At 43.4% G+C, this 23,990-nt stretch overlaps 1 protein-coding gene and 1 pseudogene across 1 annotated transcript in view; one reads left to right on the top strand and one right to left on the bottom strand.

Annotated features, from left to right (window-relative positions):
- The window catches only part of DUSP27 (dual specificity phosphatase 27, atypical), a 70,704-nt gene that overhangs the window by 21,308 nt on the left and 25,406 nt on the right, over window positions 1–23,990 (top strand). Inside the window, exons 3-5 of the mRNA XM_027526639.1 lie at window positions 8,887–8,981; window positions 17,756–17,987; window positions 21,873–22,090. Coding sequence (XP_027382440.1) covers window positions 8,887–8,981; window positions 17,756–17,987; window positions 21,873–22,090 — 545 coding nt within the window. The remainder of the gene's footprint in view (window positions 1–8,886; window positions 8,982–17,755; window positions 17,988–21,872; window positions 22,091–23,990) is intronic.
- Window positions 20,497–21,839, bottom strand: LOC113883199 (annotated as a pseudogene).

Below are 23,990 nucleotides of genomic sequence, written 5' to 3'. Positions count from 1 at the left end.
CTTCTATTCACAGCTATTTGTAAGGCCTCCCCAGACAGCCATTTTGCTGTTTTGCATTTCTTTTCCATGGGGATGGTCTTGATCCTTGTCTCCTGTACAATGTCACGAACCTCAGTCCATATTTCATCAGGCACTCTATCTACCAGATCTAGGCCCCTAAATCTATTTCTCACTTCCACTGTATAATCATAAGGGATTTGATTTAGGTCATACCTGAATGGTCTAGTGGTTTTCCCTACTTTCTTTAATTTCAGTCTGAATTTGGCAATAAGGAGTTCATGATCTGAGCCACAGTCAGCTCCTGGTCTTGTTTTTGTTGACTGTATAGATCTTCTCCATCTTTGGCTGCAAAGTATATAATCAATCTGATTTTGGTATTGGCCATCTGGTGATGTCCATGTGTAGAGTCTTCTCTTGTGTTGTTGGAAGAGGGTGTTTGCTATGACCAGTGCATTTTCTTGGCAAAACTCTATTAGCCTTTGCCCTGCTTCATTCTGTATTCCAAGGCCAAATTTGCCTGTTAACTCCATGTGTTTCTTGACTTCCTACTTTTGCATTCCAGTCCCCTATAATGAAAAGGACATCTTTTTTGGGTGTTAGTTCTAAAAGGTCTTGTAGGTCTTCATAGAACCATTCAACTTCAGCTTCTTCAGTGTTACTGGTTGGGGCATAGACTTGGATTACTGTGATATTGAATGGTTTGCCTTGGAAATGAACAGAGATCATTCTGTCGTTTTTGAGATTGCATCCAAGTACTGCATTTTGAACTCTTTTGTTGACCATGATGGCCACTCCATTTCTTCTGAGGGATTCCTGCCCGCAGTAGTAGATACAATGGTCATCTGAGTTAAATTCACCCATTCCAGTCCATTTCAGTTCGCTGATTCCTAGAATGTCGACATTCACTCTTGCCATCTCCTGTTTGACCACTTCCAATTTGCCTTGATTCATAGACCTAACATTCCAGGTTCCTATGCAATATTGCTCTGTACAGCATCGGACCTTTCTTCTATCACCAGTCACATCCACAGCTGGGTATTCTTTTTGCTTTGGCCCCATCCCTTCATTCTTTCTGGAGTTATTTCTCCACTGATCTCCAGTAGCATATTGGGCACCTACCGACCTGGGGAGTTCCTCTTTCAGTATCCTATCGTTTTGCCTTGTCATCCTGTTCATGGGGTTCTCAAGGCAAGAATACAGAAGTGGTTTGCCATTCCCTTCTCCAGTGGACCACATTCTGTCAGATCTCTCCACCATGACTCGCCCATCTTGGGTGGCCCCATGGGCATGGCTTAGTTTCATTGAGTTAGACAAGGCTGTGGTCCTAGTGTGATTAGATTGACTAGTTTTCTGTGAGTATGGTTTCAGTGTGTCTGCCCTCTGATACCCTCTTGCAACACCTACCATCTTACTTGGGTTTCTCTTACCTTGGACATGGGGTATCTCTTCACGGCTGCTCCAGCAAAGTGCAGCTGCTGCTCCTTACCTTGGATGAGGGGTATCTCCTCACTGCCACCCCTTCTGACCTTGAACGTGGAATAGCTCCTCTAGGCAGCTAATTCATATACATACAGCTAATTCACTTTGTTGTAGCAGAAACAAACATTGTAAAGCAATTACATTCCAATTTTTTAAAAAAACTTAGACTGCCCTGAGTCTTGGGCCCAAAATATCACCAGGGTCTGGAACAGTGTTAGGTCTTACTCTCATATTGGTCTTATTTTATTGTTGCCTCCCAACTGCAACAAATTGAGGTCAGCCACTGATATTTACTAGGTTCTGTATTACTATCAGGGAGAAGAATGCCTTGGCATTTGCTCAAAATTCACTACTTACTTAATCCTTGAAATGGTGTTGTTGCTGTCATCTCCTGCAGTCTGACAGATTTCCCCAAAATGTTATGACTTAAGACATAATTTTTTTTTTTTTGGTCTTCTTTCTATGGGTAGGGATTTGGACAGGATGGGGCAGCTTCTCTGTGTTTCACATGGTGTCAGCTGGAGTGGCCCAAGAGGTGAAGGATGTTCCTCTAGAAGGCTCACCCACATGGCTGAATGTTGGTTAGGAGCTTGGCAGAGAGTGTTGGTCAATAGCTTTTCTAGCTTGGTGGCTTTGGGGTGGTTGAGGTCATTTGACTTCTAATATGGAAGCTCAGGGCTTCTGAAGAGAGAACACCAAGAGCCAGGAGCTACCCTTAAGGTTCAGATTGAAACATTGTAGTGTCACTCCCACCATAGTCTATGTGAGAACAGTCACAGAAACCACCAAGATGCAAGGGAGGGGGACAAAGACTCCCTCTATGTGGGGGGCGTCACGGATCTGGGGCCACCATAAGAAAAGAATTTCTAACTGCCAATATAGGCCTCCAAGATGTACACATCTTGACCTCAGAAGAGCTGAGAATGAGCATGGACACAAGATAGCCAGCACTCTGGGTTTGCTCCTGGGTTTGCTCCTGGGTTTGCATCCCAGTAAAATGATGAGCCCGTAGCCAATACTTTGAAAATACCATTGTGTTGTAGCTATTGTACCTGCCACAGTCCCTTAAATATGGTACTTCCCTGAGGACAAATTCAGTCAGTCAGCGAATCAGAAAATATCTATTAATCAGACATTAAACTAGATTCTGGGAACCTAACAGCTCACAAAATACTCTAACAGCACTAAGACTATTTTGCCACAGATGTGGTTTAATGAGTCTAATAAAGAAGGTGTTGTCTCTGCCTCACAGAGGGTATGGTCTTTTAAAGGAAACAATTTATCAAATTATTTTATAAATAAATGTAAAGTTACATTAATAGAAGTGCCTCAAAGAAAAGGTGTATGGTGCAATGAGAGGTGGAAAACAGGGAAAACTTCCCTAGTGAAATGATGATTAAACTAAGACCTGAAAGATCAGTGAGGAGGGGGAGGACTGATTATCCAGGCAGTGAAAATTGGCTTTGGCAAAATGCCTGGACAAAAGGAAAATTGGTGAGGATGGAAAGCCTAGATAATCAGTGTACTGGAAAGAAGTGAGCCCAAGGGAAGCCAGCACAAGCTGAGGCTGGAGAGTAGAAAGAGACCAGAGACTGCAGGACCATGGAGACTATCAAGTTTGATCACCAAGGTGGTATGTGGACACCCTGCCGGCTGCCGAGAATTCCGTCCATTCAGCCAGTCACCCATGTGTTCATCCATCTACCCATCTGTCCACTCACCATCCATGCAGTCATCAAAACCTGTCTGGTCACTCATCTTCCATGTGCTGAAGGTACAGGGATAAAAATGACTGTTTAATCTGTATGACAAAGGTCCATATAGTCAGAGCTATGGTTTTTCCAGTAGTCATGTATGGGTGTGAGAGCTGGACCATAAGGAAGGCAGAGTGCCAAAGAATTGATGCTTTTGAACTGTGGTGCTGGAGAACTCCTGAGAGTCTCTTGAACAGCAAGGAGATAAAACCAGTCAATTGTAAAGGACATCAACCCTGAGTATTCATTGGAAGGACTGATGCTGAAGCTGAAGCTCCAATACTTTGGCCACCTGATGTGAAGAGCTGACTCATTGGAAAAGATACTGGGAAAGATTGAAGGTGGGAGGAGAAGGGGGTGACAGAAAATGAGATGGGTGGATAGCATCATTGACTCAATGGACATGAGTTTGAGCCAACTCTGGGAGATAGTGAAGGACAGGGAAGCCTGGTGTGCTACAGTTCATGGGGTCGTAAAGAGTCAGACATGACTCAGCGACTGAATAACAACAAATCTGTACATTTACAGCTTGTGTACAACCCGCTGGGTGTTCTACTCTTTATTATCTTTACAAAGCACAGAGATCTCAAAAAGCCTCTCTAGTTCTGGCATCCAGGATGATATTAATGTCTCACAAATTTCACTCTTAATAGTCACACTTACTCCCCGGTTACGCTTATTTGAAATGCATCTTCTGGTCACAAGTTATACTTGGGAATAATCCATCACAGTTGCTCTTGGAAATCCCTCAGGAACTACCAGTGATGATGCCACATTGTGCTGACCTGCATGGACAGATTTAGCCACATCCTGGGTAGAGACATTAGCTACTCCTTTCTTCTGTCGAAGACATTTCTTTCTTCATATCTTTGCTGGCTCTGATTACATCATTCTCCCAAGTGGGAAATCCAACGTGGGCGTCTACTACAAGGTAATTGTTCTGCTAATCAATTCAGCTAAACTTAGCACAACTTAGCTCCGTTCAGTTCAGCTGGACTCAGCTCAACTCAACCAAATCCATGCAACCATCCATCCATGCTTTCAACAAGTATTCTTTAAGTATTTTCTGCGTCAAAGTCTATGTTGGGCCTGGGGATCCAGCTGGGGTTTCTCCACCAGCCAATTCACCTCCCCTTTCCAATCAAAATGGTATCCATGCATTGCAGTGGACTGAAGAGTGGACTCAGAGCAGGACTGTTCTATGTTTGCAACTTAGCTATCCCACTTATTTACTGTTTGGGGCAATTTTTTTAACCTCTCTATGCCACAATTTCCTCATCTTAAAGCATGAAAAATAAAACCTATTTTGTCAGGATTATTACAAATTCATAAAAGGCACTCAAAATGGTATCCATAACCAACACATTGGATTAACATTGACCAAGGAATATAATTTTGTTGTTGTTCACTCAGTCGTGTCCGACTCTTCATGACCCCATGGACTGCAAGACGCCAGGCTTCCCTGTCCATCATCAACTCCCCAAGCTTGCTCAAACTCATGTCCATTGAGTTGGTGATACCATCCAACCATCTCATCCTCTGTCAGCCCCTTTTCCTCCTGCCCTCAATCTTTCCCGGCATCAGGGTCTTTTCCAGTGAATCAGCTCTTCACATCAAGTGGTCAAAGTATTGGAGCTTCAGCTTCAGCATCAATCCTTCCAATGAATATTTAGGACTTATTTCCTTTAGGATTGACTGGTTTGATCTCCTTGAAGTCCAAGGGGCTCTAAAGAGTCTTCTCCAACACCACAGTTCAAAAGCATCAATTCTTTGGTGCTCAACCATCTTTATAGTCCAACTCTCACATCCATACATGACTACTAGAAAAACCGTAGCTTTGACTAGATGGACCTTTGTTGGCAAAGTAATATCTCTGCTTTTTAATATGCTGTCTAGGTTTGTCATAAGTCTTCTTCCAAGGAGCAAGCACCTTTTAATTTCATGGCTGAGATCACTCCATCTGAAGTGATCTTGGGGCCCAAGAAAATAAAATCTGGCACTGTTTACATTGTTTCTCCATCTACTTGCCATGAAGTGATGGGACTAGATTCCATGATCTTAATTTTTTGAATGTTGAATTTTAAACCAACTTTTTGACTCTTTTTTTCACTTTCATCAAGAGGCTCTTTAGTTCCTCTTCGCTTTCTATGATAAGGGTGGTGTCATCTGCATATCTGAGGTTATTGATATTTCTCCCTGTAATCTTGATTCCAGCTTATGCTTCATCCAGCCCAGCGTTTTGCATGATGTACTCTGTATATAAAGTTAAATAAGATGAGTGACAATATACAGCCTTGACATCCTCCTTTCCCAATTTGGAACCAATCTGTTGTTCCAGGTCTGGTTCTAACTGTTGGTTCTTGACCTGCATACAGGTTTCACAGAAGGCAGGTAAGGTGGTCTGGTATTCCCATCTCTTGAAAAATTTTCCACAGTTCATTGTGATCCACATAGTCAAAGGCTTTAGTGTAGTCAATGAAGCAGAAGTAGATGTTTTTCTGGAATTCTTTTGCATTTTCTATCATCCAACAGTTATTGGCAATTTGATCTCTAGTACTTTTGCCGTTTCTAATTCCAGCTTGAACATATGGAAGTTCTCAGTTCACATACTATTGAAGCCTGGCTTGGAGAATTTTGAGCATTACTTTGCTAGTGTGTGAGATGTGTGCAATTGTTTAGCAGTTTGAACATTCTTTGGCATTGCCTTTCTTTGAGATTGGGATGAAAACTGACCTTTTCCTGTCCTGTGGCCACTGCAGAGTTTTCCAAATTTGCTGGCATATTGAGTACAGCATTTTAACAGCATCATCTTTTAGGATTTGAAATAGCTCAGCTGGAATTCTATCACCTCCACTAGCTTTGTTCTCAATGATGCTTCCTAAGGTCCAGTTGACTTTACACTCCAGGATATCTGGCTCTAGGTGAGTGATCACACCAACACGGTTATCTGGGTCATGAAGGTCTTTTTTGTACAGTTCTTCTATGTATTCTTGCCACCTCTTCCTAATATCTTCCACTTCTGTTAGGACCATACCATTTCTGTCCTTTATTGTGCCCATCTTTGTATGACATGTTCCCTTGATATCTTTAATTTTCTTGAAGAGATCTCTAGGCTTTCCCACTCTGTTGTTTTCCTCTATGTCTTTGCACTGATCACTTAGGAAGGGGCTTTCCTGGTGGCTCAGATGGTAAAAAATCATCCTGCATTGTGGGAGATCTGTGTTTGACCCCTGGGTTGGGAAGATCCCCTGAAGAAGGAAATGGCTACTCACTCCAGTATTCTGGCCTGGAAAATCCCATGGGGTCACAAAGAGTCAGACACAACTGAGCAAATTTCAATTTCATTTTTCACTTAGGAAGGCTTTCTTATCTCCTTGCTATTCTTTGAAACTCTGCATTCAGATGGATTTATCTTTACTTTTCCTTTCACTTCTTTTCTTTTCTCAGCTATTTGTAATGCCTCCTCACACAGCCATTTTACCTTTTGCATTTGTTTTTCTTGGGGATGATTTTGATCACTGCCCCCTTACAATGTTATGAACCTCCGTCCATAGTTCTTCAGGAACTCTATCAGATCTAATCCCTTGAATCTATTTGTCACTTCCACTGCAAAATTTTAAGGGATTTGATTTAAGTCATACCTGAATAAGCTAGTGGTTTTCCCTACTTTCTTCAATTTAAGTTTGCATTTGGCAATAAGAAGTTCACAATCTGAGCCACAGTCAGCTCCTGGTCTTGTTTTTGCTGATTGTATAGAGCTTTTCCATCTTTGGCTGCAAAGAACATAATCAATCTGATTTCGATATTGACCATCTGATGATATCCATGTGTAGAGTCTTCTCTTGTGTTGTTGGAAGAGGGTCTTTGCTATGACCAGTGTGTTCTCTTGGCAAAACTCTGTTAGCCTATGCCCTGCTTCATTTTGTACTCCAAGGTGAAATTTGTCTGTTACTCCAAGTATCTCTTGACTTCCTACTTTTGCATCTCAGTCCCCTATGATGAAAAGGATATCACCTACAAGACCTTCTAGAACTAATACCAAAAAAGGAACATCACCAGGAAATTTCTAAACATTGCAAACTAAAAGAGACCCTGTTGGTTTCCACAGAGAGAAAATAGGTCAATTATAAGAGTCAGGAAACATATTGACTTCAGACTTTTAAAATCAAAAAGATAAAGTACAAGTTTCCAGTTCTGGAAAAGATGGCAAACACACCCTTCACCCAGACTCTCCCATGGATTGCCCTTATAAAACCTGGACAGAAGGATACAGCAACTGTTTCAGGATTCTGAAAAGTAAATAGTAGCAGGCAGATTGAGGAAGAAAACCAGAATCCAAAGTATCACCACATCAGCAGTAAGTGTATCATACTTTCCTATGGAATACACCGTCTTCACTCAGGCAGTGTGACAGCGATGGCAGCAATAGCCTGCAGTGCCTAAGAAATGAAATATTATTCAGCAATAAGAAGGAACAACTTATTGACTCTATTATTATTATTATTCTATTATTGCAATAGATTAGATGACTCAGATTCATTTTGCTAAGTGAAATAAACCATATCAAAAAGACTACTATATTATCACATTTATTTAACCTTCTGGAAAAGGCCACACTTAGGGACAGAAAACAGATTGGTGATTGCCAGGGGGTGAGGTAGAGGGAGGGTTTGACTATAAAACAAATGAGGCATGATGGAATTTTTGTGGGGAAATGGTATCCATTAAGCCTTCTCACTTAAAAAAAAAATCCTCTGTAGATATAAAGGAAAGGAAAGACTAAGTGAAAAAGACCCAGAGCTCACCATGACACCTGGAAAAGAGAAGAACCCATCAGAGAGGAGGGAACCCACCACTATGCATGTATGTGTGACCCCATGACTGTAGCCCACCAGGCTCCTCTGTCCATGGGATTTTCTGGCCAAGAATACTGGAGTGGGTTGTCACCTTTTCCAGGGACCCACTATTATATGTCCTAAGCCTTGTTTCTGCCCTTGATTCACCATATTCCTCAAAGATCCCTTTGGACACCTCTGCTGAATTCTTTCCAGAAAACTAACATATACCTAAGTGACTCTATTGCTTCCCTGGACTTAGGAAGATCCTGGATTTCTTGTATTCAGAATCAGGACTGTGCAGTTTATCACGTCTTCACACTTCCCTTGGTGCTGTGCCAGCCCTTCTTCATCAGCCCATGCCTTTAAGCAGGCAGAAGATACGGTGCATGGAGGGAGTGGTGGCAGCCTACCCAGCCCAACAATCTAGCAGAACCCTGGTAGAAGCACAGGTAGGGACATCTGATCGTAATGGTAACAGAGAGGCAGGGACAGGAAAAGAAAAAGGAGCAGCAGTACATCCAAGGGTAGGAACACACAGAGAAAGTGGAGCCACATTAGTGTAGGTTCCCCCCAGTCTCTTCCCTCCACAACCCAGACTACCACGTCATCACATATCAAGGCATCAATTCTAGTCTAAAAATAAGTAGGTGACTAAGCCATAGCATACCCAGTGGTCTGCATTCTTAAGAAGGCATTCCTTTTATCTCTCATTGTTTGCCACTCATGGCTATAATCGGATCTAGGTTTCTTGTCTAAAAAGATTACCTTCCATTCAGATGCTCTAAGTCATCTCACATGATATCCTCTTCTTTCAGGTACTCAATGGTCTCAGATGCAGAAACAGAAAGCATTTTCATGGATCCCATTCACCTCTCCTCAGCTGTTGCAGCTAAACAGATCATCAATGAAGGTGATGCCATCAGACGCCAGGTGGGAGGGTCCATGGGTCATCTGGAGACCCTCAGAAGGGGCTCATTGGGAGATGTCATGTGTTTCTCATGTGATTCCCATCACATTAAGAAGAGCAGGTCCAAAGAAGACAGTTCCTCCAACCCCTCCTCATCAACCTTCATGGGACAGGGTGGAAATTATTATGTCTCAGTGTGAACAGTTCTCTAGTCAACAGCCAGGGAGGTAACTCCAATCTGCCACTAGGGCCTCTACTCCAATTTTTCAGTTAAACTCAGGGGTCTGGTTATGCTACAGATGCAGATCTGAGAGCCCCCAAAATGGCTGGGAGCATCCACAGAGTTCTGTTCAAGGGCATGTCTATATTTAAACCTGCATTTACACCAGAGATTAAAGATAGTTTTCACACTGAAGTATGAATGGGGAGAAGGTTAAAAAAAAAAGATGGAATGGAAAAAGATGTTAATATTTATACAGGAAATTTTAGAGCAGAACCCATACAATATTTCATTCAAGGATACGCATCCAGATTGGATGGAAATTTGGGCAATAATCTTTCACAATTTCATTCCTCTCCCTTCTCATGCCTTTGCCTTTTGTGTCTCTCTCACTTTGATGAGTATAGTGGGGTTGCTGCTGCTGCTGCTGCTGCTGCTGCTGCTAAGTCATGTCAGTCGTGTCCGACTCTGTGCGACCCCATAGATGGCAGCCCAACAGGCTCCTCCATCCCTGGGATTCTCCAGGCAAGAATACTGGAATGGGTTGCCATTTCCTTTTCCAAAGCAAGAAAGTGAAAAGTGAAAGTGAAGTTGCTCAGTTGTGCCCGACTCTTATCGACCCCATGGACTGCAGCCCACCAGGCTCCTCGGTCCATGGGATTCTCCAGGCAAGAGTACTGGAGTGGGGTGCCATTGCCTTCTCCGATAGTGGGGTAAGGCAGTCCTATTAATGACACAGCACCCACCTGGCCTTGAGCCTAATCTGGCATCCACAGCTGGTGGCCAGGATCACTTCCCTAGTGATGAGAACCAAACATACTACTCCTTTTCCATGTAACCCCAGGTCTTCCTTAGGCCCTAGACCCTTTGGGTCTCTGAGGACATCTGGATCTCCTATACACTTGATGAGGAATGAGCTATTTTACCTGATGTTGCTTGTTGGTCTGGGAATCCCAGGAGGCTCCATCTTCTCAAATAACTACTTTTTTTCTGTTTTCTTTATTGCCCTTCCTGGGGTTGCTATTGCCTCGCTCCTAGGCAGGCCTAGGTGTGCATTTTGAATTTTTATTTATTTATTTTTGGCTGTGCTGGGTCTTTGTTGCTGCACTGGCTTTTCTTCAGTTGTGGCGAGTGGCGGACTCTTCGTTGCAGTGTGAGGGCTTCTCACTGCAGTGGTTTCTCTTGTTGCAGGGCACAGGCTGTAGGGTGCAGAGGCTTCTGAAGTTGCAGTTCCCTGGCTCTAGAGCTCAGGCTTAATAGTTGCAGTGCATGAGCTTAGTTGCTGCACAGCATATGGGATCTTCCCGGACCGGGGATCGAACCCATGTCTCCTGTACTGGCAGGAGGATTCTGTACCACTGAGCCACCAGATAAGCCCTGGCCAAGGTGTCTTGACCCCAATCCAGTTCTTTCTAAACTGCTCACAGCACCACTCTAACTCTGAAAGTTCTTTGTCCCTCCTGAGTGGTTAGGAATGTCCCTAACAGCCCATCCTGCATCATCCATGCTCTGCGCTTCCCTTTCTGCTCTACTCTCCAGGTTTGTGTGTGAGTAAGAGTCCAGTTTAAGGAGTAGTGAGAAAACCATGTGCTCTCTTTGAAAGCTTCACTGTCAGGTCTGTGGGGTTCTAGGGACATTCAACGTTTATACTGAGACCTGAAAATGAGCAATGCATTTTTTTCCAATCCTAGGTCATATCTAGGCATTAAGTCAAAGTTTCAGTAGTCTGAGTGGCTGATGGGTGGTGGAAGAAGAAGCAAAGAATAAATTACAGAAAAAAGGAAAATGTACCAAGTGATCTTTCAAAACACTGCCCTACTCAGTAATGACTAGAGATGTAAAAATGGATGTGGCAGAACCTTCCAATTTCAGGAAAGTCTGCATATGCCACACATCTGAGAGAGTGCAGAGAATTGTCTGGGCTTAACTGTCTTTTGAAGAAACTTCCAGGAGTAGAAATAAATGGGAGAACTGATGTGGCTGAGGTGTGGACTAGAAACCTAGGGAAAGTACCCGGTGTGGGTAAGGAACTGGCACATTTGTTTTAAACAGGAAGGAAAAGAACTCAAAACAATCCCCTGCTATGTAAATAGCTGAGGAAGGCCCAGCTGCATGTTTTAATGAGGCAGTGGGGAGTCTTTTTCTCAGTGTAGTAAAAATACCTAAGTAGAAATCTTACTTCTACTTAGAAGTAAGGAAAGAGAAAGGCTTTTACATTTGCCATTTAAGACCCCAGGAGAGTCCAGAGTGGTGGAGAAAATAGGAACACTTCATCTATTTTTAAACAAAATAGAGCACTGGGATTGCAGAGGTTTCCTTCTTTCTGCTTTTGAAATGGAGATCAAAGAACACTTAGAGCTGAGACCTGTGAATGGATGTGGGGCCCATCAGGTGATGCAGAAATAAGGGAGGAGAGGAAAGGGAAGCTTTAGGGAAATGAAGCCCTCAGCCCTCAGCAGAACTCAGGACTCCTGGATCGACAGAATTTGAGTGCCATGCCCAGCTTACACACACCTGCTCATTCCATGAAGAGCAAGGCCACATCTATTTGCCAAATGCGGCTGCACTCTTCACCCACATTTCACCCATGGAGAAGAGGTGGTGCTGGAAGAGGTTATGACCAACATGGAGGACACCTGTTTCCTACTTACCTTCTTTTTCCTTCTCCTTAGTAACTAGACCATTCAGGTATGACCTAAATCAAATCCCTTACGATTATACAGAGGAAGTGAGAAATAGATTTAAGGGACTAGATCTGATAGACAGAGTGCCCGATAAACTACAGACAGAGGTTCGTGATATTGTACAGGAGACAGGGATCGAGACCAATCCCCAAGAAAAAGAAATGCAAAAAAAAGGCAAAATGGCTGTCTGAGTAGGCCTTACAAATAGCTGTGAAAAGAAGAGAAGCCAAAAGCAAAGGAGAAAAGGAAAAATATACCCATTTGAAGGCAGAGTTCCAAAGAATAGCAAGGAGAGATAAGAAAGCCTTCCTCGGTGATCAATGCAAAGAAATAGAGGAAAACAGTAGAATGGAAAAGACTAGAGAGCTCTTCAAGAAAATTAGAGATACCAAGGGAACATTTCATGCAAAGATGGGCTCAATAAAGGACAGAATGGTATGGACCTAACAGAAGCAGAAGATATTAAGAAGAGGTGGCAAGAATATACAGAACAAGTGTACAAAAAAGATCTTCATGACCCAGATAATCACAATGGTGTGATCATTCACCTAGAGCCAGACATCCTGGAATGTGAAGTCAAGTGGGCCTTAGGAGCATCATTACGAACAAAACTAGTGGAGGTGATGGAATTCCAGTGGAGCTATTTCAAATCCTAAAAGATGATGCTGTGAAAGTGCTGCACTCAATATGCCAGCAAATTTGGAGAACTCAGCAGTGGCCACAGGACTGGAAAAAGTCAGTCTGCATTCCAATCCCAAAGAAAGGCAACACTAAGGAATGCTCAAACTACCACACAATTGCACTCCTCTCACACGCTAGTAAAGTAAAGCTCAAAATTCTCCAAGCCAGGCTTCAACAATACGTGAATTGTCAACTTCCAGATGTTCAAGCTGGTTTTAGAAGAGGCAGAGGAACCAGAGATCAAATTGCCAACATCTGTTGGCTCATCAAAAAAGCAAGAGAGTTCCAGAAAAACAACTACTTCTGCTTCATTGACTATGCCAAAGCCTTTGACTGTGTGGATCACAACAAACTGTGGAAAATTCTTAAAAAAATGGGAATATAGGACCACCTTGCCTGACTCCTGAGAAATCTGTATGCAGGTCAAAAAGCAATAGTTAGTTAGAACTGGACATGGAACAACAGACTGGCTCCAAATCGGGAAAGGAGTATGTCAAGGCTATATATTGTCACCCTGCTTATTTAACTTATATGCAGAGTACTTCATGAGAAACACTGGGCTGGAAGAAGCACAAGCCAGAATCAAGATTGCCAGGGAAAATATCAATAACCTCAGATATGCAGATGACACCACCCGTATGGCAGAAAGTGAAGAAGAACTAAAGAGCCTCTTGATGAAAGTGAAAGAGGAGAGTGAAAAAGTTGTCTTAAAACTCAACATTCAGAAAACTAAGATCATGGTATCTGGTCCCATCAGTTCAGTTCAGTTCAGTCACTCAGTCGTGTCCGACTCTTTGCGACCCCATAAATCGCAGCACGCCAGGTGTTCCTGTCCATCACCACCTCCTGGAGTTCACCCAGACTCACGTCCATCGAGTCAGTGATGCCATCCAGCCATCTCATCCTCTGTCATCCCCTTCTCCTGACCCCAATCCCTCCCAGCATCAGAGTCTTTTCCAGTGAGTTAACTCTTCGCATGAGGTGGTCAAAGTACTGGAGTTTCAGCTTTAGCATCATTCCTTCCAAAAAAAATCCAGGGCTGATCTCCTTCAGAATGGACTGGTTGGACCACCTTGCAGTCCAAGGGACTCTCAAAAGTCTTCTTCCAACACCACAGTCCAAAAGCATCAATTCTTCAGTGCTAAGCCTTCTTCACAGTCCAACTCTCACATCCATACATGACCATAGGTCCCATCAGTTCACGGCAAATAGATGTGGAAACAGTGGAAACAGTGACAGATTTTATTTTTTTGAGCTCCAAAATCACTGCAGATGGTGACTGTAGCCTTGAAATTAAGATGCTTACTCCTTGGGAGAAGTTATGATCAACCTAGACAGCATATTAACAAACAGAGACATTACTTTGCCAACAAAGGTCTGTCTAGTCAAAGCTATGATTTTTCAATAGTCATGTATGGATGTAAGAGTTGTTCTATAAAGAAAGCTGAGTGCTGTAGAATTGATGCTTTTAAACTGTGGTGTTGTAGAAGACTCTCAAGAGTCCCTAGGGCTGCAAGGAGATCCAACCAGTCCATCCTAAAGGAAATCAGTCCTGAATATTCATTAGAAGGACTGATGCTGAAGCTGAAACTCCAATACTTTGATCACCTGCTGCAAAGAGCTGACTCATTGGAAAAGACCCTGATGTTGGGAAAGACTGAAGACAGGAGAAGGAGCTGACAGAGAATGAGAAGGTTGGATGACATCACTAACTCAATGGACCTGAGTATGAGTAAACTCTGGGAGTTGGATGATGGACAGGTGATGGACCCCAAGGACTGCAGCACTGAGGAGACCTCGGGTGCTGCAGTCCATGGGGTTGCAGAATCAGACACGACTGAGCGACTGAACTGAACTGATAAATTCTTAGAGAAATGAAAGATCTTACTTTCCTCTATATTTGATAATTTGGAAGAAAATACATTGGAAGGAGAAGATAAAGTTTCACTCAAGAGGGAATTCATTTGAAATTTGAGCTTTTCTGGGCTGTTGTCAAAAAGGTCTTGTATGATGTCTTGTGACTGGCATCAGGGCTCATTGCAAAGTTTTCCCAGCTGTCATAGAGCTGGGAGGTTGTGGATCACAGATGCCTACACTCTAGAGAGGCAGTCAGTTCAGTTTAGTTGATCAGTCATGTCTGACTCTGCAGTCCCATGGACTGCAGCATGCCAGGCTTCCCTGTCCATCACCAACACCCAGAGCTTGCTCAAACTCATGTCCATTGAGTTGGTGATGCCATCCAACCATCTCATCCTCTGTCAGCCCCTTCTCCTCCTGTCTTCAATCTTTCCCAGTATCAGAGTCTTTTCCAGTTGGTCAGTTCTTTGCATCAGATGGCCAAAGTACTGGAGTTTCAACTTCAGCATCAGTTGTTCCAATGAATATTCAGGACTGATTTCCTTTAGAATTGACTGGTTGGATCTCCTTGCAGTCCAAGGGACTCTCAAGAGTCTTCTCCAACACCACAGTTCAGAAGCATCGATTCTTCCATGCTCAGCTTTCTTTACAGTCCAACTCTCACATCCATACATAACTACTGGAAAAACCATAGCTCTGACTATATGCACTTTGTGGGCAAAGTAATGGCTCTGCTTTTTAATATGCTGTCTCGGTTGGCCATAGCTTTTCTTCCAAGGAGCAAGCATCTTTTAATTTCATGGCTGCAGTCACCATCTGCAGTGATTTTGGAGCCCCCCAAATAAAGTCTCTCATGTTTCCGTTGTTTCCCCATCTTTTTGCCATGAAGTGGTGGGACCAGATGCCATGATCTTAGTTTTCTGAATGTTGAGTTTTAAGCTGACTTTTTCACTCTCCTCTTTCACTTTCATCAAGAGGCTTTTTAGTTCCTCTTCACTTTCTGCCTTTAGGGTGGTATCATCTGTGTATCTGAGATTTTTTATATTTCTCCCGGCAATATTGATTCCAACGTGTGCTTCATCCAACCCAGCATTTTGCATGATGTACTCTGCATATAAGTTAAATAAGCAAGGTGACAATATACAGTCTTGATGTCCTCATTTCCCAATTTGGAACCAGTCTGTTCCATGTCCAGTTCTAACTGTTGCTTTTTGACCTGCGTACAGATTTCTAAGGAATCAGGTAAGGTGGTCTGGTATTCCCAACTCTTGAAGAATTTTCCAGAGTTAGTGTGCTCCACATAGTCAAAGGCTTTGGCATAGTCAATAAGGCAGAAGTAGTTGTTTCTCTGGAACTCTCTTGCTTTTTTGATGAGCCAACAGATGTTGGCAATTTGATCTCTGGTTCCTCTGCCTCTTCTAAAATCAGCTTGAACATCTGGAAATTCACAGTTCATGTACTGCTGGGGCCTGGCTTGGAGAATTTTGAGCATTACTTTGCTAGTGTTTGAGATGACTGCAATTGTGCGGTAGTTTGAACACTCTTTGGCATTGCCTTTCTTTGGGACTGGAATGAAAATGGACCTTTTCCAGTCCTGTGGCCACTGCTGAGTTTTCCAGATTTGCTGGCATACTGAGTGTGGCACTTTCACAGCATCATCTTTTAGGATTTGAAATAGCTCAACTGGAATTCCATCACCTCCACTAGCTTTGTTTTTTAGTGATGCTTTCTAAGGCCCACTTTACTTCCAATTCCAGGATGTCTGGCTCTCGGTGAGTGATCACCCCATCATGGTTATCTGGGTCCGAAGATCTTTTTTGTACGGTTCTTCTGTGTATTCTTACCACCTCTTCTTAATATCTTCTGCTTCTGTTAGGTCCATACAATTTCTGTCCTTTTTTGTGCCCATCTTTGCACGAAATGTTCCCTTGATATCCTTAATTTTATTGAAGAGATCTCTAGTCTTTCCCATTCTATTGTTTTTCTCTATTTCTCTGCACTGATCACTGAGAAAGGCTTTCTTATCTCTCCTTGCTATTCTTTGGAACTCTGCATTCAGATGGGTATATCTTTCCTTTTCTCCTTTGCTTTTGGCTTCTCTTCTTTTCTCAGCTATTTGTAAGGCCTCCCTAGACAAGCATTTTGCCTTTTTTGCATTTCTTTTTCTTGGGGATGTACAATGTCACAAACCTCCATCCATAGTTCTTCAGGCACTCTATCAGATCTAATCCCTAGAGTCTATTTGTCACTTCCACTGTAAGGGATTTGATTTAGGTCATACCTGAATGACCTAGTGGTTTTCCCTAGTTTCTTCAATTTAAATCTGAATTTGGCAATAAGGAGTTCATGAATTTCATGATATGAGCCACAGTCAGCTCCCAGTGTTTTTTTCTTTTTTTGCTGACCATATAGAGCTTTTCCATCTTCGGCTGCAAAGAACATAATCAATCTGATTTCGGTATTGACCATCTGGTGATTCCACATGTAGTGTCTTCTCTTGTGTTGTTGGAAGAGAGTGTTTGCTATGACCAGTGTGTTCTCTTGGCAAAACTCTGTTAGCCTTTGCCCTGCTTCATTTTGTACTCCAAGGTGAAATTTGCCTGTTACTCCAGATATCTCTTGACTTCCTACTTTTGCATTTCAGTCCCCTATGATGAAAAGGACATCATTTTGGAGTGTTAGTTCTAGAAGGTCTTGTAGCTCTTCATAGAACCATTCAACTTCAGCTTCTTCAGCGTTACTGGTTGGCACATAGACTTGTATTACTATGATATTGAATGGTTTGCCTTTGAAATGAACAGAGATCACTCTGTCATTTTTGAGATTGTGCCCAAGTAATGCATTCAGACAATAAATGAAATAAGTAAACTAAAGGTGTATTAGAACATGACCTAGCATAAGTGACTGTTGAAAATTTTACTTTTCCCAGTTATTTGCCCTCTGTACATAATGGATTCGAACTAATGGAATGAATTATGTTACTAAAGAATGTCATGTATTCATCTGGTAAATGCATCTAAGCATACATTTTGTTTCACTATGGGTTTTACAAGTATAAATCGGACATATACTAGCTACTTAAGGACCGTGGTCCAAGAAACTATCAGCCAGTTTTATAGAAATATGGGAGGAGATGAGGGAAACTGACGTCCCTTCTCCCACCCCAGTACATCTATGCTACTGCTGATCCCTGTTAAGTCCTTCCTGCTGATCCCTGTTAAGTCATCCCATACACAGAGTCCCAGCAGAAAATGGGCCAATTGTGGATTCTTCCAAGGAGCAGGGAGGGTCGTGGTGTTCTTTCTCTTTGATAAGAATGCTGCTTCTCCCCCTAGAACTCAAGCCACGTGGGGTCAGAGTCGAGGCAGAGTGTCCAGGCATGCTGGAGTCTGCCGAGCAGTTGCTGGTGGAGGACCTGTACAACCGCGTCAGGGAGAAGATGGATGACACCAGCCTGTACAACACTCCCTGCATCCTGGACCTCCAGCGGGCCTTGGTCCAAGACCGCCAAGAGGCTCCCTGGAATGAGGTGGATGAGGTCTGGCCCAACGTCTTCATAGCAGAGAAGTGAGTCTGATGGCTGGATGGTCATGAGCCTTTGTCCCAGCCCTCTGGGTAGCGCCCAAGAGAGATGAAATTCCCCCAACTTGGACCAACAGCTCCAATAGCTCCATCCAGCAAATGGATGCTGCCTGAGCATTTTTCCAGCCCCCACCTTGGAGAAAGACCCAGGCCACCCATCTGCACACAGGGATTCCCAGGCGAAAATGCTGGTATGATTGTTTATCCTCCAACCTCCTGACAGGGCTCTCGTTCACAGCCTTCCCCGCTGCCCCAGGTGCCCTCTCTGGGCCTTCCTACCTGCCCAGAGCCTTGCCAATAGCACACACCTCACTATTACCATTATTCCATGACATCCGTAACAACCATATAATGGGGCACTTGGAGCCATTGACAATATTGATTTTATATGTATTTACTAACTTATGAAAATATCCACAATATATTAAGAGGATAGATAGGTTACAAAACCTGTATATACGATATGATACTAACTGATATAGTGTGTGTGTGTGTGTGCACGTGTGCTTTTGCATAGACAACAAATTAGAAACAAATGTGATAAAAATTTCACAATACTTCTTGCTGGGAGGTGGTTCTATAAGTGATTTTTGAATTGTATAGATATCCTACAGTAAACATTTATTTTTATAATCAGAAAACAAAATGTTGTTTTTCAAAAGTTTATCAGTGGTATCCAGAACAAAACCCCAAACAACTCACTCACATCTTATTCCTTCATCATGGTCTTGCCAGTACATAATTGGTAACAAAAGACTGATTTGTGAAACCATTTTTGCTGATCTACTGGCTTCTTAATGAGATCTTTTCCCAATATAAGGGAGGGAATTTGGGGCCCTGAAAGCAGGCAATAGGTAAAATAGCTTTGGACATTGGGTCTTATACTCCAGCATGGTATAATATGTTGCCCAGAACCCAATTCCCAGAGCTGGGCACCAAGTCCCAAGTGATCTCTAATTAGCTCCATAGATTCAGAAACATTCACACTGTGATGAACAGAGACTCTGGGCATCTCCAGAAACCCCCAGCTGAAGGCCTCTGCTTCTTCTTGGGCAACGCTGTGTGCAGAAGCTCTTCAAACTAAGCTCCACCTGTCCCACTGCAGTAAAAAGAACTCTGAACTAGGAATCCCAAACTCCAGTTCTTTTTCTGTTTGTTTGTTTCATGTGTCACACCTTTAATGTACAAACATAAAAAATGAGAAACCAGAAAGCAGTTTTATATTGAACTAGCAGAGGTGACTACATAGAGTTCTTTTTGCAAACCCCAGACCAGATATTAAGTCAAGACAGCTGCTGCTAGATCCTGACCTTTGAGGCTGGACTGTCCTACCCCATTCGCAGTAGCACTAGAGCATCAGGCAAGGCCGACCTTCTCAGGCCTTCACTTCTAAGTCTTCCTACTAGAGCAGAACGGGAAGGATTGTGCCATCACCCAGAAGATAAGGACAGCACTGGCAACTCTGTCTACTCCTCGGGACTCCAGGCCCCCAGAATGATTTTAAGAGATCCCCATGTACATATGAGATTGGGCCCAAGTATTGATATTTTGGTCTGAACTGTGAGATTTCTGGCAAATGCAGAATGGTTTGAATGGTTCCAGGCCAGAAAGCAAGTGTCACAAATGCTACATCTCCAGTGAAATAAGGCGTACACTGCTGCCCCTAAACACCATGAGACAAGGAGTGGCTGCTAGTCTAGTCCATCCATACGTGAGACTCAAACATGGGACTTTGCAAAAACAAAATCTGAATGCTAAGGGCCCCCCTTTTAATGAAAGCCAAGGCCCTAGAATAGAACGCTAGAAAGTCTTAAATTATTCACCCCTAATTAAGATGATCAGGTCATTTTGGAAAGAAGAGAAATACTAACCACCCTCCCTGCAAGTTTTAGTAGCCAAGAGGAACCTGGACACTGAAAAGTGGCAAACACTTTTTTTTTTGCAAATGACAAGCAGCTGTGGCAACTGGCCAATTGCATGAGCAGCAGGGAAGCCAACAGTGACCCCTGCGAATGGTGCTCACTGTGGCAGCTCGTGGCCATGGGCTGCACACAACCTCCCCACTGGGATAGAGTGCCCTGCTCCACCGGCTGCCCGCAGGGCAAAGGGCAGGAGTGCTGGAAACAGATGAGTCTATGCTCCCCACATCATGGTACAGAGTGACAGTGAATAGATATGGTTTAAGCACAGCATTTGGAGACAACCCTCCAGTCATTCTGTTATTAAAGTCTTAAGAGCTTAGAGCCTGGGAGGATTGAGAAATTCTAAAGAATTAAACAAACAAGCAAAAAAAGAGTGTGAAAAGTGAAGTCACTCAGTTGTGTCTGACTTTTTGTGACCCCATGGGCTGTAGCCTACCAGGCTTCTCTGTCCATGGCATTTTCCAGGCAATAGTCCTAGAGTGGATTGCCATTTCCTTCTCCAGGGGATCTTCCCAATCCAGGCATCGAACCTGGGTCTCCCGCATTGTAGACAGACACTTTACCATCTGAGCCACCAGGGAAGTCAACAACAACAACAAAAAAAGAATGTGGGAGGTGTCAAAGACACAAGAGCTCTTTGTAGATGCTGTCTGGCTCACTTTGTCCCCAAGTTCATCTTAGAGTTCAATCAAATTCAAGACACAAGGCAGAGACATTAGACCTGTGTCAAGGGCAAAAACTGTTGGTAGTCGCTCTTGGCGATGTCAGTCATCAGCTCCTGAGTACATTCTGGAAGCTCCCCTGAGAAAAGTCCTGGGCAGCCTGAGAAGACGGTGAATGGTGGGACCACAGTTTCTGGGGGTAATACTGTGTTGTCAAGAATTTTTCAACAGCCTTTCAAGACACATCAGCACTCAGTCACACAGTTCTTGCCAATGTGAACATAAGAGCCAATATGAGCTGCGTTGACCACACAATCTTCCTCAGTAAAGATGTGGTCCCCAATATGTAAAGGAAAAAATGCAACCTTTGCTGAATTGCTTGAATGGTGGCCTTAGGACACTCTGACTTTTCACACCACAACGATGTCCAACTCTTACATTTGTCAGATCCCCTCGGATAATACAGTCGTTCATCACAATGGTCTTGCCACTGAGAACGATGTTCTGACTTCCTCACAATACAGATTGGCCACTAACTTTGTTCTCAGGTGCCATCTTGATGTACTTGGACTTGTAGAGTGGCTCACCCAACGCCATGGCCACCAACTCCTCAGCATGGCTCTGGCTCCTGTCAAAGTCTGCCTGCCAGTCTTTCTGACTGGAACTCTGGCAACTTCTGGCTGCTCCACCACTTCCGCTCTGGGCGGTCAGTGATCCTGACCTCCAGTTCTTGTTCAGAGTCTTCTCTTAGGAACAAGTCCTAAAACATAGTTGATTCATTTTTACAATCTTCAGATAGGAAAAAGAATAGTTATTCTACTTCTTAAGTTTATTATTAGGATAAATTAAAATAGCGCATATGAAAGCACTTTGAAAAATATAGCATGCCACATCAGTGTGAAATATTCTTAATTTTATAATTATTTTTGACTGCCACTTTTGTGTCTTGATAAATGTCGATCCTGAAGGCATGGAATTTTAGCCTAGAGCTTTCTCGGTCAATCAATGTTTTCCTTGCACATCAGCCCTGTTCTCCTCTTTCTCCTGTCCTCCCCTGCCCAGCTCTCCCTCCCTTCTCTCTCTTGCTAGAACTAGGTCACTGGTCCATTTTTATAACAATATTTGCAGTAAGCCCCAGACATACCGTGGAGCAGAGGAAGTGGTTTTCACCCAGCTGGGCTCTCCTGACCCTGCTGAAGCAGGCTCCCAATCTCAGAGGTAAGGTACCTTTCTAGTTCTGATGCTGGCAAAAAAAAAAAAAAAAGTCCCTGCTTCTTTCTCTTTAGGAGTGTGGCTGTGAACAAGGGGAGGCTGAAGAGGCTGGGAATTACTCACATCCTGAATGCTGCTCACGGCACTGGTGTCTACACGGGGCCTGAATTCTACACTGGCCTGGAGATCCAATACCTGGGTGTGGAGGTGGATGACTTTCCTGAGGTGGATATCTCCCAGCATTTCCGAAAGGCAGCCGAGTTCCTGGATGAAGCCCTGCTGACCTATAGAGGTGAGGGGATCTGCTCACTCCAGGCTGCTGGAATTCCACAGCAGGAGGAGCAACATAAAGAATGTTAGGAAAACCTCCAGGTTATCTGCTGTCTGGAGGTCATCTATGTTAAGACGGTTGTTGTCTCATTCTAGGACAAGGGGAAAGGAATGGAGCAGTATTCACCTGATAAGTAATTATTGAGGGCCCAACACGGGCCAGGTGCTATTCTAGACATTGTGGTGAAAGATATGGACAAAGCTTCTGGCCTTTGATACTTACATTGCAGTGAAGGCAGAACAATATTAAAAAAAAAGAAAAAGAAAATGGTCAGATACCAATCAGTGTAAGGCAGAGATGACAACTGGGATGATGTACTGGAGTGGCTGACAAGCTCCTACCACAGTGGTTGAGAAGGCCTCTCTGAGAAGGAAACATTTAAGCTGAGTGACAAGAGGAACTAGCCATGGAAAAACTGGAAGAAGAATATTCCTGGCAAGGGAAGTGTCAGCACACAGACCCAAAGGTGGAATAAGCTTTATGTGTTCAGGAATCACAAGGCGATTAGCCTGGTGGGTTAGGTGGGCAAGTGAGGATGGCAGGGGCCCATTGTGCAGGAAGCTGAGGGCCGGGGGAAGGGAGCTGAAAGGCACTTTGAGCTGACCTACATTATGAGAAACTCATTCCTTGAGCTTTGGAGGCAAGACTGGCTGGGGAGGTGGAGTGGGAATGAGGAGAGCAGAGCTGATGCTATCACTGCTGTCCCAGTGGGATGATCAGAGACTGTCCACAGAGTTGATGGGCATTGGTCTCGTGAGGATCTCAACAAGGAGAGAATGGAGTTTATACAGTGGGGGTGAGTGGTAGCTTAGGATCTGGGGCCCAAAAATCCAGGCTGCAGTCAGTAGTTGCTATGCTCTACAAGGAATCACAATTTTCTTACCTATAGAACAAGTAGATCTAGTGCTCCTAAAATTACTGTGAGGATTAAAATTGCAAAAATGCATATAAGAGCTCACTTAGCACAGAATTGGACCAATAATAAATGTTTTAAAACTTATAGCTATTACTATAATAAATATTAGTCATTATTCCTGGGAGGGACATTTCCTGTCATCACCAACTGGCCAGGAAGGGTAACTTTTAATGGAAATATGTATAATGCAAGAGACACAGGTTTGATCCCTGGGTCAGGAATATCCCCTAGAGTAGGAAATGGCAACTTGTTCCAGTATTCTTGCCTTGAAAATTCCATGGACAGAGGAGCCTGGAGGGCTATAGTCCATGGGGTGGCAAAGAGTTGGACATGACTGAGCACACATATACACCCACTTTATGGATCACAGTCTTGTCATGCTGAAGGAGCTTGCATAACTCAAAGAGGAGCCATGCCATGTGGGGCCGCCCAAGACTGATGAGTCACAGTGAAGACTGCTGACAAAACACGGTCCACTGGAGGAATGAATCACTCCAGTATTCCTGCCATGAGAACCCTATGAACTGTATGAAAAGGCAAAAAGGTATGACACCAGAATATGAGCCCCACAGGTCAGAAGGTGTCCAACATGCTACTGGAGAAGACCAGAGGGCAATTACTAATAGCTCCAGAAAGAATGAAGCAGCTGAGTCAAAGTAGAAATGATGTTCAGTTGTGGATGTGTCTGGTGGTGAAAGTAAAGTCCGATGCTGTAAAGAACAATATTGCACAGGGACCTGGAATATTGAGTCCATGAATCAAGGTATTGGATGTGGTCAAGCAGGAGAGGGCAAGAGTGAACATCAACATCTTAAGAATCAGTGAATTAAAATTGATTAGAATGGATGAGTTTAATCCAGATGACCATTATATCTACTACTGTGGCCATAAATCCCTTAGAAGAAATGGAGTGGCCCTCATAGTCAACGGGAGAATCTTAAATTC

The sequence above is a fragment of the Bos indicus x Bos taurus genome, chromosome 3 (assembly GCF_003369695.1).
Source record: "Bos indicus x Bos taurus breed Angus x Brahman F1 hybrid chromosome 3, Bos_hybrid_MaternalHap_v2.0, whole genome shotgun sequence".
Lineage (NCBI taxonomy): Eukaryota > Metazoa > Chordata > Mammalia > Artiodactyla > Bovidae > Bos > Bos indicus x Bos taurus.
This window is presented reverse-complemented; position numbering and strand designations above follow the sequence as displayed.